The following is a 16895-nucleotide window of genomic DNA, read 5'->3' on the forward strand; positions in this document are numbered from 1 at the left end:
TTTGTTGTTGTTGTTGTTAGTTTTTTAGGTAACACAATTACCTAGGGCAGTGACTTTCAGATGTTTCTGAAAAGTCCTTGGAGACATCTCTGTACTAAGGACATGAGGATAGGCCGATCTTTCCTATTTAAACTACAATTTTACATATTTTAAAGATAGAAATTTTCCATGAAATTTTGTTTGGAAAAAAAGAGATTCTACTGCTCAGAAATAGAATTTAGAAAGAACTGATCTTAAATACTTAGGGACAGGGATAAAGTAAAAATTTTATCTGCCTTTTTTTTTTTGCTGAGGAAGACCAGCTCTGGGCTAACATCCATGCCGGTTCTCCTCCACTTTATATGGGACACTGCCACAGCATGGCCTAACAAACGGTGCGTCGGTGTGCGCCCGGGATCCAAACTGGCGAATCCCAGGCTGCCGCGGGGAAGCGTGCGCACTTAACCACTTGCGCCACTGGGCCGGCCCCATCTGCCTTTTTGACTTGCGCCACTGGGCCGGCCCCATCTGCCTTTTTGAAGTGACTTGATGGGAGTATTGGTTATCAACAGTTCTGACTGAGTTGATTCTATGGTGCCCCAGTAAGTTCTGGGTTCTATCCAAAGTGCAGTTTTTACTAATTGAAACTCTTTTATTGCTTCTCTAACTCTTTTAAGGCTTGTTCTAAAATCGATTCGTTGGGTACATACAAACCTGAACTTTAAAATTGCTGAGGTCTCTTTGGTAGTACGTATATAAAAGAGCAATGAAAGTGTGGAGAAGCAGAATAAGTGATAAGAGGTAAACCTGCACAAAATTTTCTTAACCAGCCACTAGAATGTAAGTTTCATATAGCAAGAGCAGGGACATTGTTTCGTTCAGTGCCATATCCCCAGCATTTAGAACAGTGTCCCTCCATTGTGTTGAATGAATAATCAGTCCACTCAAAAGTGGAATGCTAAATAAGTAAGTATGTTTCAAAAACCAACTTTGAGTTTCAAAAATTAAAGATTGTTAATGGGAAATGTGTTACCTTTTAACAAGGAGCTGGAGAGTATCTTGATTTTCTTGAGATGCTTATCAAAATATGACAGCAGTGGTTCCACATGCAAATGTGAAAAAATTAATCTGTAGTTACTTTAAACTCAGGCTCTTCCCCAGAAATGGTTTGTTTTGGGCTACTTTGGTTTTTTTTTTGGTTTTTTTTTTTTTGTGAGGAAGATCAGCCCTGAGCTAACATCCATGCTAACCCTCCTCTTCTTGCTGAGGAAGACCGGCTCTGAGCTAACGTCTATTGCCAATCCTCCTCCGTTTTTCTCCCCAAAGCCCCAGCAGATAGTTGTATGTCATAGGTGCACATCCTTCTAGTTGCTATACGTGGGACGCGGCCTCAGCATGGCCGGAGAACCGGTGCATCGGTGTGCGCCTGGGATCCGAACCCGGGCCGCCAGGAGCGGAGTGCGTGCACTTAACCGCTAAGCCATGGGGCTGGCCCTACTTTGGTATTTTGTAACACGTGTTTTTAGCGTTAGCCTAGATTACTGGCTTGATTTTTTTTGTTGTTGTTTTAATTTGTATGAGAACCAATTTCTAGAGCTTCCTAATTTGCAAAATGCCAGAAAACATAGGTTTTACCAGATTTGGTTTTTGAAGGGGTTTATGTCCTTATATTAAGCAGATTTGCTGTTTGTATTTTATTCTTCTCAGTGTCTTATCAAAAATGTGTTGTTGTTTTTTTTTGTGAGGAGATCAGCCCTGTGCTAACATCTGCCAATCCTCTTTTTTTTTTTTTTTTGCTGAGGAAGACTGGCCCTGGGCTAACATTCCTGCCCATCTTCCTCTACTTTTCTTTTTTTTTTTTTTTTTTTTTAAAGATTTTATTTATTTTATTTTTTTCCCCCCAAAGCCCCAGTGGATAGTTGTGTGTCGTAGCTGCACATCCTTCTAGTTGCTGCATGTGGGACTCGGCCTCAGGATGAACGGAGAAGTGGTGCCTCGATGCGCACCCGGGATCCGAACCCGGGCCGCCAGCATCGCAGCGCGCGCTCTTAACCACCAAGCCACAGGGCCGGCCTGCCTCTACTTTTCTATGGGACGCCGCCACAGCATGGCTTGCCAAGTGGTGCATCGGTGCGCGCCTGGGATCCGAACCGTTGAACCCCGAGCCGCCGCAGCAGAGCGCGTGCACTTAACCGCTTGCGCCACCGGGCCAGCCCCTATGTGTTCTTTTAATAAGCATTTCTAGCGACTACATAAAACCAAAAATGCACTTGATGCCTAGGAAATCAGAGGCACATTAAAAGCTTCCCAGTGAATAATTAAACCTTTACTGTTAAACTTTAAAAACCAAGTTCTGAATATAGTTTGGAGCATTGTTGGCAAATTGGCGCATGAATACACTGAACTACTCAAGTTGTGGTACATATGCCCTTGGGATGTAACCTTTTTCTGTCATTCTGAATAATCTTTCAGTCATTCATTTTATATACTGAAAATAACTTAATATACTTCAGGCTTATGGAGGTGATTTAGTTTTTTAAGGTGACCCAGAGACCATGTATTCTAGAATCTTGTTCTAGTTTAGTCTGTTCTAATTGAGATTGGTCAGCGTATTTGTCCATTACTTGGATTAATGGTTAAATACAAATACATGCGTGTAGATATGATGAACCATAGTGCTGATGTCCAGTATAAATCAAATACAAATTAGTTTTACTTTAACTTCTTTAATAGAAAATTTTAAATATAAATGAAAGTAGAGAGAATTGTATATTGAACTTCATGTACCCATACGCCAGCTTCAATAAATATTTTACACATAACTACCTTACTTCATTTATAATCACTTATGTCCTCTCCATCCTTTTGCTTGTTTTTTTAAGCAAATCTTAAATCTTGGACCTGTCATTTAGCATGACTTCTGAAACAATACAAAGTAGCAAAGACCAGTTACTCCCAAGCAAAGCTGAATGAGGTCTGGAAGTCATTGTTGAAACAAATCGTTTTTCATAGTCTGGTACTTGGTTAACATATTTCAGTGTCACATTTGTTTTTCTGTACAGTGATTCTCAATAAATGCTTATTACCTAAGAACCAGGTATCATCCTCTTAGTAGTCCCTGAACTCTTCAGATCTTTTTTAGCGATAAGTACAGTTTTGTAAACTGCATTGTAACAAGTCTGAAGAAGTTAGTGTGTTCTCTGAGGCTATTTATTGAAAAGAGGAGGATGGAGTAATAAATGCATCATTTGGAGGATGTAGATAGTGAACACAAAATAGAGCAAATGCATAGTAATAAGTGAAAACTTGAAACATATTTTTATTGTACAGGTGATTAACCACAAACATCAAGTGAAGTCATGGATTCTCTATGACTGGAAATATTTTTTTAAATGTGATGCGTTCTACCTTGATGTGCAGGTGGCAAGACCAAATGACTTAGTAAAATCCTTTCTAGTTTGATGATTCTTACTCATTAAGGGAACTTTTTTGTTGTTTGTTTTTTTGGTGAGGAAGACTGGCCCTGAGCTGATATCTGTTGCTAGTCTTCCTATTTTTGCTGAGGAAGATTTGCCCTGAGCTAACATCTGTGCCCATCTTCTTCTATTTTGTATGTGGGATGCCGCCACAGCATGGCTTGATAAGCAGTGCGTCAGGTCCATGCCCAGGATTTGAACCTTTGAAGCCAGGGCCGCTGAAGCAGAGCGTGTGAACTTAACCACTATGCCAGCGGGCCAGCCACTAAAGGAACTTCTTTTTTTGTGTGAGGAAGATCAGCCCTGAGCTAACATCTGTGCTAATCCTCCTCTTTTTGCTGAGGAAGACTGGCTCTGCGCTAACATCTATTGCGAATCCAAAGCCCCAGTAGATAGTTGTATGTCATAGTTGCATATCCTTCTAGTTGCTGTATGTGGGACGCGGCCTCAGCATGGCCGGAGAAGCGATGCGTCAGTGCGTGCCCAGGGTCTGAATTCAGGCTGCAGCAGCAGAGCGCGTGCACTTAACCACTAAGCCACGGAGCCGGCCCTAAAGGAACTTTTAAAGGCATTTGGTGTTTTACTCTCACCTTTATAGAATAAAACATCTTAAAAATATATTATATAGACTTCTTGGTCTACAGGATCAAAAAATATAGGCATATGTATATTCCTGTATTTGGATAATGTAATTTGGGGAATTTCCAAATTTAGGTTATGTTTTTTTTCCCCTTTATGGTATTTATTATAATAGTGTTTAGAGTAATGAAATTACGTAATATTGGAATTAAGCAGAGGAAGAAATAAAAAAGTGAGCAAGACGTATCAGATTAATGAGGGCTGAGTGGAGAAGTTAAAGAGAATTCACAATAGAAGGTATAAAAAATTGCCCTTCAAGAAGTAATTTATCCTTTCAATGCCGATTGCTGAGATCAGCATTTATTCATTCACTCACTTAACAGGTACTTATTGAGGACCTACTATGTACCATGTGCTATGCTGGGGATACAGAAGTTGACACGGGTTTCTGCTTTAGTGGTGGGAGCTACATTCCAATGTGTGAGCCACATAACCAAGTATGAAAAGAAATAAGGTGATTTCAGGTGGTGATTTAAGTGCTGTGACAAAGAAGTGTGGTTAGGTAATTTAGATTGTCTGGGACAGTGGGCGAGAAGCTACTCTACTTTGGCAGGGTGGTTGGAGGAAACTTTTTCGATGAAGTGACATTTGAAGAGATCTTCTTTTTCTACCACACTGACTTGTTCATTGTTGTCTCACTCCTTTCCTTCCCCAACGTGCTTCTTTTTGCCTACACTCTTTTTCTCTGCCTGGAATACCCTTTCTCCTCTGTAGATTTAAATCCTGCCTGGCTTACTACACGTGATTGCCTGAGCCTATAGCAGTTTAGCCTCTGAACCCCAGCGTAGCACCTGCTCTCCATACTACTGCATAGGCACTTGTTATTTTATCTTGTTTGTGTATATATTCTCTCTCTCTTCTCAGTTACATAGTATAGTCTTTGTGGGGCAAGGCCTTTTGTTTTAATTTTATCTAGATATCTTTGCATATCTAGGGTTAGAAATGATAAAGTATTTTCTGCCATGTTCTTCAAAAAATATTAAGAAAACGTAGAAGAGCTTTATTTTCTTTATCTACTCAGAGAAAAATGGACTTGGAGGTGGAACATACAAGTGGGAACAGGCAGTTAAAAAATTAGGAAGTAGTAGAATAGCAGAAATTACTTCTGCATGCGCAGTGTGCCCCATCTTTCTTCATCGAATGTTCATGTTTGACTTAATTTGTTTTGAGAGCCAGGAATTGGGAAATTGGAATTGGGAAAGAAAAACTTTAATTTTTATTTTAAGACAGTAGTGGCATAACTGAAACTCATACCCAGGTTTTGTTATTTCGGGGCTTTTCCCATATTATTGTAGGCTCTCTCTTGTTGAGCTGGGTGTTGAAGCAAACATTGAACTTGGATGGAAGAGAGATTTTAGAGATAGGAAGAAGGAAGAAAGTGAAGGTGCAAGAAGTGAGGATCAAAGTGTAGATGATTTTGTTTTAGAAAATAGTACTGGCTTTGGAGGGGTGTATATATGGAAGGTTCAAATGCTAGGCCAGGGCTTTGTATTTCCTGTGCTGTCTGTCCTGCTGCCATGATTTTGTTTCACTTTTTCTCCAGCTGATATGTATTCCTTTAGTACTTTACCAATGTTGCTATCTATTCTTATATTCCTTGCTGTCTTTCTACTATATTTTAATTATCATTTGTCACATTTTGATGTCTTTCACTTAAGACTCTTAAAATAGTGTAAGAAAACATAATAAAAAGGCATGGGGAAATTATTTTAAACAAACTAAGCAGTATAAATAAATAAATGGAAGAATTGAGGCCAGATTAGATGAAAATAGAACTGTTGCTCTCATGAAGGTGGTTTTTAAAAAAACAGTATTGTTAAATAAAGTTACCAAGGAATAGGGTTTCTTAAATTTTAAGTATGATGCAAGTTCTTTTTTTCATTATTAAGACACATTTTATAGAAATTTATACTGTTATTCCCAACCATTCTTCCTCACTTTCTCCATTAAATTTTCCTGTGGCGATTTCATACTATTGTGATCTTTAGAAATACTTTTCAGTGTCTCCACTGTTAATAAATTAACCTAGGGTGGTTAGACTCAGGGCTTCCATATAATTTGTTAATGCGAGTCCCCTAGAAAAATACTTGAGCTATAACTCCAAGGAGGAATATGTAAAACTTTCTGCTTGGAAAACTTAGTTGGATAAAGAAAGCCTTTAGTGAATATAGTCTTGTATCTGGCCAATACTGAACACTGCTACTTAGATTTCCTGTTGTTACATCAAATTCAACATGTCCAAAACAAAACATCTCCTTCACAGGTCAACTCTCCTGTTTGATTTAGTCTCTTCATGGCATCATTGTTTGCTCATGCCTGAAATATTTGAAGCCTTGATAAGACTCCTGAACTTTTTCTCTACACATGTCGTTTCCATTTAGTTAAAACCTATTGATTTGGGAGTCATTGAAAGAATATTGAGCTATATTATCAAGAATTGGTTCAAATTTTTACTCTGCTACCACCAGCTTATTATGACTTCTCTGAGCCTTGATTTCTATGTTTGTAGGAAGGTGGTGATGAAATTGATGATTTCAGAGATCTTTCCTATCTTTAAAATGCTTTTATTCTTTAGCACTGTATTTGACCTCCATCACCTCCTTTCTCTTTCCTCTTCTAATTTGACCCTTATGGCTTTATTTCTGGTTTTTTGTAATAGCCTCTTCTGCCCTTGGTCTCTTTCTTCTTGTCAGTCCATTCACTAGTGTGATGTTAATGCTTCTAAAATATAGATTTTATCATGTCATATTCCTGCCCAAGTAGTCAAGCATTCTTCTTGCCTACAGAGAAAATTCTGCATATGTTGACTTATATTTAAAATCTTCTTCCATCTAGTCAGAGTCTGTAGTTTGATCCATACAGCAGTCCTGAAGTACTTGAGAAAAGAGATTAAGTGAACTAATTCACTTAATCTTAAATCACTTAATTCAGAGAGTAAGTGAATTTCTCAGTGAAATGGATATTAAGAGGTAAAGGGAGGTCTTCTGAGTTGGTCAGTGCTCAGTCTGTCTTATTTTGTTTATTACTTAGGCAATATAGTCTTCAAGTATAAGAGGTAAAAGCGTAAAACATGAACATTTCCTATTATACATCATCCCCCTTTCCAGACTGTTAACAATTTAATGTACATCTTTCACTCTCCTGTGTGTGCATTTATAAGTGTGTGTGTTTTAACAAATGGCATTATATTGTTTGAATTTTTCTCACTCATCTTGAAGAAGTTTCCATATTAGTGGTCTACATTTTTTTTTTTTTGCTGAGGAGGATTAGCCCTGAGCTAACATCTATGCCAGTCTTTCTCTACTTTATATGTGGGTCGCCACCACAGCATGGCTGACGAGTGGTGTAGGACTGTGCCTGGGATCCAAACCCGTGAACCCGGCCTGCCGAAGCAGAACACACCGAACTTAACTGCTACGCCATGGGGCCGGCCCCTTCACTTTAAAAAAATACCTGCATTATATTTCATAATATGACTGTCCCCTAAATTATTTATCCAATGACTATTAATAGTTTTTGTTTCTGTTCTTGGTGTACGGTGTGGCAGTGAAAATTCTTGTATATACATCTTTGTGTACATTTGCAACTGTTGCTTTAGTTGAAGGTCTTGTTTTTTCATTGAGAATATAAATTGCTTGATAGCAGGAATTGTATTATCATACTGTTTTGTAATTCCCTTCAGGATCTAGCTCATAGAACTGAGCAAATGTACTAACATATAACAAAGCAAGAATATTTACAATTACTTGGAGCTGTTACTATGCCTAGTTTATGTCACTGATATATTCATTAACATATTACTGCCATTAGTTTACACTTGGCAGTACACTCAAATGTATGTCAGCCCTTTGATTTGCTCTACTATAGTATCATTTTTATTTGTTGATTTTGATGTATAATTTCCACATCTCTGTTGCTGTTACTTAATTTTTTTCTCCAAAATTGAAGTGGCTTCATTGATTTTTCTGATTGTAAGGATATTATATGCTCATGATGTTTAGTTCAACCAGTATCAGAAAGTTCAAACAAACTAACCTCACGGGAATATCTGTATCTAAATTTGCAAAAATGACATTTCATTTTATGTCTTTCTTTGTTATCTTCTGTTTTGTCCACTTAGTATTAAGAACATCATTTCTAATGGCTCTATAATGTTGTAGTGTCGTATGACTGTTCCATAATTCAGTTAATCACACCCCTGTTGTTAAGCTCTTAAAATGTTTCTAATTTTTTAAATCAAAAACTTGATTTTAAAACTTGATCATCCATTTATCTTTGTGTACTTATTTCATTGTTTCCTCAAGTTGTTAGAAGTATAATTCTTTACTCAAATCGTTGAGTTTATTTAATAGTCATAGATTGTGCAAAACCTGGTCTTATATGTAGGAGGGAAAAATAAGAGAAATAAACCATTTTCCTCATGAAGCTTAGAGTCTATTTGGAGAGAGATTTTAGAATTTCAAAAGAAAATTAAAAAGCACTCAACAGAATCAACTTTGTTAAACAGTAAAACACTATAAAATGCTGTGAGGTTATAAGGAATCAGTTATAGTTATTTAAAACTTCATAGAGGAAATGGATTTAGGATGAGGAAGACAAAATGCAGAACTGAATTTATCCAATTAAAATTAAGCATTATTTTTTTCATTTACAATCTAAGAATTTAGATGTCTGTTAAAATACCAAGAATAAACTTGTGGAAAGAATTCAATTATGAAGTAAATTACCTGTTCAATTTAAAAATTCAAAACGCTTCCTATGGCTTTCCTCATGAAAAGTCATTTTAAGTTAAACAACCAAACATTTTTTGTCAGGTTTGAAGCTCACTTATTTCAAAAGAGAAGTAGCAGCGGCAAATATCTGTGCACTTAATGTTCAAAGCATTATTGCACCATCAGTTATGAAGACAGGATTGATTGGGCTTTTGAGGATTGGTCCACACAGTTGGTCATGGTGTGATTTTATCATGGTTCCCTCTGGTTGCTTTTTAATTAGATGACTAGGGTCACAGAGAACATTAACATATGCATACTTTCCTTTTACTCACTTTTACAGTGGCAAATAATTGGTGTATTTTGGCTTACTTGGTTTTTTTTATTTTAAATACTCCACGTGTCCTTGGCACAGTGCCAGAGTAGATGCTTAGTCATGACGTACAGACAGAGGGAGTAAATGACTAGTATCACGAATTCTGAAAATCTGCCTTTGCTACCCCTACTGTCTTGCTAGGTCCCTGAAGAAAAAAATCTTTAGGGGCCAGCCCCATGGCCTAGTGGTTAAGTTCGGTGTGCTCCGCTTCAGTGGCCCAGGTTTGGTTCCAGGGCACAGACCTAGATCACTCATTGGCAGCCCACATATAAAATAGAGGAAGATTGGCACAGATGTTAGCTCAGGACGAATCTTCCTCAGCAAAAAAAAATCTTGATTATAGCTAGGCCCTTCCTCCTAGGGCTTTGGCCCAAAAATCTGTGGTGAGCCAGACTATACTGTAAACCTGCAGGGGCTCATGGCCCAGGAGAGTGAAAAGCTGAAGTAGTCTACCTCCTGGAGGAGAGGAGCACACAGGAAAAAAGAAGAGTAGCTCAAAATACTTATGAAGGAAAGGAAGTCAAGCAAAGGAAATAATCCACGGAGAGGCTAAGAAGACGTTCCCCTACAGAGCTCAGACCGCTTTTGTCCTGGGGTGCATCTTGACCACCCTTGCTTGTCAAGCCCAGGGCCCTCTGTGCCAAATGCCTTCTTTTCCCAGTTTGGTTCATTCAACAAATATTTATTAAACATTCCTATATACCAGGCACAGGTACATAGTGTACAGTGTGGATAAAACAGAAAAAATCTGTGTCCTTGTGGAGCTTACATTCTAGTGAGTTAATCTTTTCCCCTCCCATGAATCTCCCCCAAGTCATACAGTACCCCCAACTCTGCTCTCACCAAAACTCCAGCCCTACCAGAGAGGTATATTTGTGTCTTTTTTGGTGTTCATTTTGTTCTTGACCCATATAGTTGCTTTTCTTCTTTTGGTTGGTTGTGTGATGTAAATTTAAAGATAGAGTGGGGGGAAAGCCTAGAATTCCTGCCAAAGGGTAGTACGGATGGGCAACAGAGATGTTTAGGTTAAACAGACAAAATTTATATGTTACTTCTAAGTTTTTGTTGAGAACAGAGTAGAAATGTAGTTAATCAGAGGATAAAGAAGAGATAACTGGAGGAAAGGCAGTAGATAGCTGCTTTGAATATCTGCTGTGTGCAGAGGTTTTTTAGATGTTATGGGAGATATCATTTGAAAATATTAAAAGATAAGTTACTACTGAAATACTTGGAAGTAGCATGATAAAGTAGAAGGGATGTTAGCCTAGGAATCAGTCTAACCAGATTTTCTAATAAGTACCCTGAACAAGTCAGTGGGCTTCAGTTCCTGTGTCTGTAGAATAAGAATAAGACTAGAGGGGCCAGCCCCGTGGCTTAGCGGTTAAGTGCATGCGCTCTGCTGCTGGCGGCCGGGGTTCAGATCCCGGGCGCGCACCGACGCACCGCTTCTCCGGCCATGCTGAGGCCGCGTCCCACATACAGCAACTAGAAGGATGTGCAGCTATGACATACAACTGTCTACTGGGGCTTTGGGGGGAAAAAATAAAATAAATCTTCAAAAAAAAAAAAAAAGAATAAAACTAGATCAGTGAGTGGTTCGCAACAGCATACATTACAAACACCTGAGAGACTTTTACAGTTCAGTCTTTAAAGGGTAAGACTTGGGCCTATTTTCAAAAGCTCCCATCAGTATTATTTAAAAGCTCCCTGGGTCCACGTTGAGAACCACTCAAGGTGGCTGAACAAAGGCATTTCCAACTGTGACATCTTAACATTTTATGAAATAGGTGTAACGTCCATATAAGTGTAACATCCCATGAACAGCTAAAGCTGTGGAAATACATACAAATGTAAAGGGAGTTGTTGGAGTGATTAATGTTAAGATATTATTAATTAAGAAAATGAGGGCCAGGGCCGGCCCCGTGGCTTAGCGGTTAAGTGCGTGCGCTCCGCTACTGGCGGCCCGGGTTCTGTCCCGGGTGCGCACCAACGCACCACTTCTCCGGCCATGGTGAGGCCGCGTCCCACATACAGCAACTAGAAGGATGTGCAGCTATGACATACAACTATCTACTGGGGCTTTGGGGGAAAAAATAAATAAATAAATAAATAAACAAAGTGTATTTGAATCTCTGTTATCTAGAAACTCACTAACTAAGGGAGCTTATTCCATCTTTGCAACGGTCCGATCATTAAAAAGTTTGTTGTTTCTTTTGTTTTTTTTTTTTTGGTGAGGAAGAGTCACCGTGAGCTAACATCTGTTGCCAATCTTCCTCTTTTCGCTTGAGGAAGATTTGCCCTGGGCTAACATCTGTGCCAGTCTTCCTCTATTGTGTATTTGGGTTACTGCCACAGCATGGCTGACGAGTGGTGTAGGTCTACAGCCTGGGATCCGAACCAGCAAACCTGAGCCACTGAAGCAGAGTGTACCGAAGCCAACTGCTAGGCCACAAGGCCCGCCTCAGAGAGCATTTTCTTACAGTGCGAGAGTTAAAATCTGACTAGAGTCCCTGGGGCCATAATAAGACCTTTTCAGTTGATTGATGACTAGGTTCACATCTTGATTCTTCTCCAACTAATTACGTCTGTTCTCTGGCTTTTTTGTATAGCTTGGTTTTGAGACAGTTTGTCTAATTTATCCATATCCCTTTTGAAATGTATTACCACACAGAATGTGTGTTTTGGAAGAGAGTTGTTTGCTTTTAAAACCAGCTTTCAATAAGAGATTTCTCACTTTCCTCATACTATATCCTAGAAGTTAGCTTTATATCAATAACTTTATGTTGATCATGCCACACTGTACCCCTTACTTTTGACTAGTAAGTTTTTTTAATTTGTCTAATTTTCTGCTCATCCCTAGTTATTTGTAAAATTTTTTTTCTTAGATATAACCATAGGACTTTCATATTTATTTATTTTAAATTTTATCTGGTCTGTCGAGCTGTTTGACTCTTTTAGCTTGGGATATTGTGCGAAATTGACGATCATATCATTTGTTGTACACATATCCAGATTGTTGGCAAAAAAGTTAAATAGGCAAGGTCGTTTCTAGATACCATGTACAAAGCTGAGACTCAAATCTGTGTGCTATAGATACCCTAGTCCTATTCCCTGCTACTAGAAACATCCCTTTGATTGAATGACAGTGGCACGTCCTTTTTTGCAAGATCTGCCTTCTGTGAAACCTGGCACACTCTTAAGGTTAGTTTGCTTCCTCTCACTTTTGAGATCCAGTTTAAATGTATCCTCTTTAGAAAGATCTTCTCTGACCACCTCATCGCAAGTAGCCTCCCATAGTAATGGGAGCATTACTCTTTTATTACGTCATTTAACTTTGTTCAGAGACACAGTTATGGTTCATTATTTGTTTCCCTTTCTCTAGAATGTCAGCTCCATGAGATCAGAGACTGTACCTTGGTGTCACTTATTGCTGTGTCCCTCGAACCTAGCATAGTGCTTGGCGTAAGTGGGTACTCGGTTTGAAGGAATGATTTTACTGCGGTGATGTTTTGTTGTACTTTTACTTTACATGTAGCTTGTGTAACAAAACAAAAGGAATGTTTACTGGACCTTTTTGCATTACTGTATTGCCTTTTCCCCAGTCCTCCAGAGATTCTGAGACATTGCAGTGATGGGATAGCATACCTCCAATTAGGAAATCTCTGCTTTGCTTTTTATCACCCATTGATCACATCTGTAATTATCTTTGCATCTAGCCCCTTTTTTCCCCCAAAAGGATTTCATGAAACATCGGTTTCTCAGTTACATGTAAAAATTGACAGATTTTTAGGAATTTTTGTCATAGATATGAGAAAAGCCTCTGATTTGGTAAGTAATGTCTAATTGGAATTCTAAGTAGAAAGATCCTAGGTTCAATAAGTATTTATTTTATTTCCCTGATATATACTTATCATAGGTGGGGTTAGATACTTGTTCTTTGTTGAGTTATACTGAGTCTTAATAAATTTTCTTTGCTAGTTCACTTGGGATCTTGTCTGGAATCCATGTCAAGCTTACCAGTCTGTTATTTGAGGATTCCATCTTTATTTGAAAATCAGAATGTTCTTCAAAGAATACTGACTATAATTCAGCAATTTGATTTATACAATCTTTTAGTTTGATTTTAAATTAACTTTATCTTTTCTGTGTTAAAGGGCCAAGTGAAATATGTTTTGATATAGAAGCTAGAAGCATTTTTCTGATTCTGACAGGCTTTTCCTTGTCCGTTTGTTCTTAGGTACAAAAGTGATCACTATTCCCATCTGTTGGTAGACAGAGTTGGTGTGATTTCTTTCTAGCACCAATTTTTATACTTGTCCATAAAATTTCGTAATTTGAAAGTTTATAAAGAAGAATCTGTATAATTTAATATGTATTCAGAAGAGAACTGTGGTGGTTAATGAATTTTTGAAAAATGTGTTTTCTGTTTCAATAATATGTGTCTTTTTTCCCCCCCTAGAGAATGGATCTTGGAGAATGTCTGAAAGTCCATGACCTGGCTTTAAGGGCGGATTATGAAATTGCATCCAAAGAACAAGATTTTTTCTTTGAGCTTGATGTATGTGATTTTGCTTTAATGGGTTAGATTATCTTTTCCAGTAAAACGTTTTGAATATGGATTAATATCTCTTAATAGGAAAAAGCTCGTATCAAATTACCTTTGTTGTAGTTATATGAAGGGTAGTACTAAATTAAGATCATGTACTTGCTTGACTAACAACATTTTTTATAAACATAAGGTGAAACAGTATTTTAAGAAAATATGTAAAAGTCCTGCTATTCATGTATTCTTCTGAAAATTAAGCGTATTCTTCCAAATAAAGTAGTAATGATCAAGGAAATATCAGTTTAAGCAAATGAAAACAACTAATTTCTAGTGTATATAAGGTCCTTTAATAATCTACTTAATTTTTACATTCATACTCATTTTTGTATCTGTAAGTATATATATAGAGAGGGAGGATACTAAGAATAATGTTTTTTATGCAAATCTAATAGAAGAAATAGAAGATAACATTTAGGTATCTGAAGGGCTCAAAATCTGATTTTATATTATTGTTTATACAAACATGAGAATTGTTTGTATAGAAATAGGGAAACTTTTTTCATGTTCATATAAAATATACCAATCAGCATTACATAAAACATACTGATAAGCATAAATCTTATGACACTTTTTATCAGTGAGGTAGTAGGTGTTTTATTTGGTTTGGGAGATAAAGCAATAAAAAGGCCCCCCTGTCTACTTCTCTGAACTTCTAAGAATTTCTGCTAACAGAAATCAAAATCATCAATGTAAACATAATTTAATATGGAGTTGAAACAATTGGGAAAAACACCTTAAAGCAGTTGGATTATGATTTAATATACACTGGGCATAAAATACTACAGAAATTCACCATCATCTAGATGTAGGGATATGGATATTTAGGTTATTTTCAGTCTTTTTCTATTATAGTATGATAATAAATTATTTTTGCTTATCAAGTGTTCATAGAATAAATTTCTAGAAATAGATTAACTTGAGTCAAAGAGTAATTTTGCCAAGTTGCTCTCCATGAGAGTTACCAATTTGCACTGCTGCTAGTCATATATGAGATTATCTATTTCCCATATGGCCAGTGTGTTGTCAAGATTTCTTTGCGACTTTAATAGATGAAATGTGGAATATAAATTGTAGTTTTAATTTGTATTTCTCTTATGAGTGAGTTTGAACATATTTCATACATTTAAGATCTATTTCTGTTTCCTTTACAGTGAACTGTTAGTGTACAGCTATTCTTTTGGCTATTGGCTAATCTTGTATGTTAGCATTTTTCTAATTGATTTGTACTAACTCTCTAAATATTATGAAAATTAGTCCCTTCCCTCAGATAGTATGCTGCATTTTTTCCTATTTTTCTTTTGGTGGTTGTGGGCCTTGCAGAATACTTTTATAGGTGTCTAATTTATCAGTCTTTTAAAAATCTCTTGTTAGGGGGCCAGCCCTGTGGTGTATTGGTTAAGTGCGCCACGCTCTGCTGCTGGCGGCCCGGGTTTGGATCCTGGGCGCGCACCAGTGCGCTGCTTGTCAGGCCATGCTGTGGCGGTGTCCCATATAAAGTAGAGGAAGATGGGCACGGATGTTAGCCCAGGGCCAGTCTTCGTCAGCAAAAAGAGCAGGATTGGCATGGATGTTACTTCAGAGCTGATCTTCCTCACAAAAATAAAAAAATCTCGTTAGATTAATTTAAAAGGTCTTCCCTATTCTGAGGTGATAAGAGTTCTCTACCATAGTTTCTTCTGGTTTTTTTTTCTTTTTTCTTTTTTTTTTTTTTTTTATTATTTATTTATTTATTTTTTGTGAGGAAGATCAGCCCTGAGCTAACATCCATGCTAATCCACCTCTTTTTGCTGAGGAAGACCGGCTCTGAGCTAACATCTATTGCCAATCCTCCTCCTTTTTTTTTTTTCCCCAAAGCCCCAGTAGATAGTTGTATGTCATAGTTGCACATCCTTCTAATTGCTGTATGTGGGATGCGGCCTCCGCATGGCTGGAGAAGCGGTGCGTCGGTGCGCACCCGGGATCCGAACCCGGCCCGCCAGTAGCGGCGCGTGCACTTAACCGCTAAGCCACGGGGCTGGCCCCACTTCTGGTATTTTTATGGTTTTGTTTTGTACACTTAAATCTTTGATCCAACTTAAATTTATTCTGATCTCAGGAATTAAAGTATAGATCTAGGTTTTTTTCCAGATAGCTGCTTAGGTGACCTAACATTGTTTATTGATTAGTCCATCTTTTCTCTCACTGCTTTGAGATGCTACTTTTATACTTCCCACAAGGAAATTTTAGATTTCTGTTGTGATTTTAAAGATGAATTTTATTTTATTTATTTATTTTTTTTAAAGTCAATAAATTTTTATTTAAGTAATTTCACACGTTGTGATTCTTTCCACTGCCAGTCACCTTAGTTTCTCCAAAGTTTTGAGTCCTGGTCTTCAAGATAGCCCTTTTAAAAAGAAATTTTGCTCAATCCACGGTTGTCATGTCAGTCAGTTCATGATTCTTTTAATTGGGCTTGTTTGATTTCCACTTGAATATGAACATTCTTTAAAAATTCCCCACCTGTAATCTTTGGGATCCAATTTCTTCAACCAATTTACTTTTTAGGGCCCTCGGAGTTAAATTGTAGGACGTACACATTGCTATTTTGGCAAGTGATCTAAAAGTGTATTACTCCTTAATCATTTCTAATATTAAAAAATCTTTTTACATCCAATTTTTACTCATGAACCTAACAAAAAATGTTATAGGTCTCATTGTCACCACTGCAATAAACTTACTGTGATGGAAGCATAACTTGTGTCTCAATATAGCCACATTAACAATTTCTGGACACCATGAACAACAGTGCCCATTTTCATCTAGAATGAGGCTTCTAAAGATGAATTTTAAATTAAAAGAGTTAAATAGCTATTTCTTTGTCATCACAGGTAAAAGCTTTTAAATGACCCTTATTGCTTTTCACTTTCTAGAAATTCTTGGGTTAACCAACCATTTTTAGAATTCGATTTGTGTTTTAAATTAGCTGTGTTTCTGTGTAGTAAGATATGGACGTCCAAATTGCTTAACTGGGGGATAAATCTTAAGTTTACTTTTAAATAAATTATTATTTAATTATAGGCGTATTGATATATGCTTGACAAATGTCTTTTATATAAATATTGAACTAG

General features: G+C 37.3%; 1 protein-coding gene and 1 non-coding gene across 9 annotated transcripts in view; one reads left to right on the forward strand and one right to left on the reverse strand.

Annotated features, from left to right (window-relative positions):
* The window catches only part of LUC7L2 (LUC7 like 2, pre-mRNA splicing factor), a 77547-nt gene that overhangs the window by 36360 nt on the left and 24292 nt on the right, over positions 1–16895 (forward strand). For 7 of the 8 annotated variants that reach the window (XM_087431638.1, XM_014787706.2, XM_004430701.3 and 4 more), the window contains one exon: positions 13642–13740. In XM_087431638.1, the coding sequence (XP_087287764.1) occupies positions 13642–13740 (99 nt within the window). Of the gene's footprint in view, positions 1–12576; positions 12645–13641; positions 13741–16895 lie in introns of those variants that run through there. The other variant, XM_087431632.1, reaches the window with a different exon arrangement.
* Positions 16465–16599, reverse strand: LOC147918290 (small nucleolar RNA SNORA1). Its single transcript, XR_015553589.1, has one exon. It is a non-coding gene; the product is annotated as a small nucleolar RNA SNORA1 (small nucleolar RNA).

Source organism: Ceratotherium simum, chromosome 1 (genome assembly GCF_057802395.1).
Source record: "Ceratotherium simum simum isolate JZ-2026a chromosome 1, ASM5780239v1, whole genome shotgun sequence".
Lineage (NCBI taxonomy): Eukaryota > Metazoa > Chordata > Mammalia > Perissodactyla > Rhinocerotidae > Ceratotherium > Ceratotherium simum.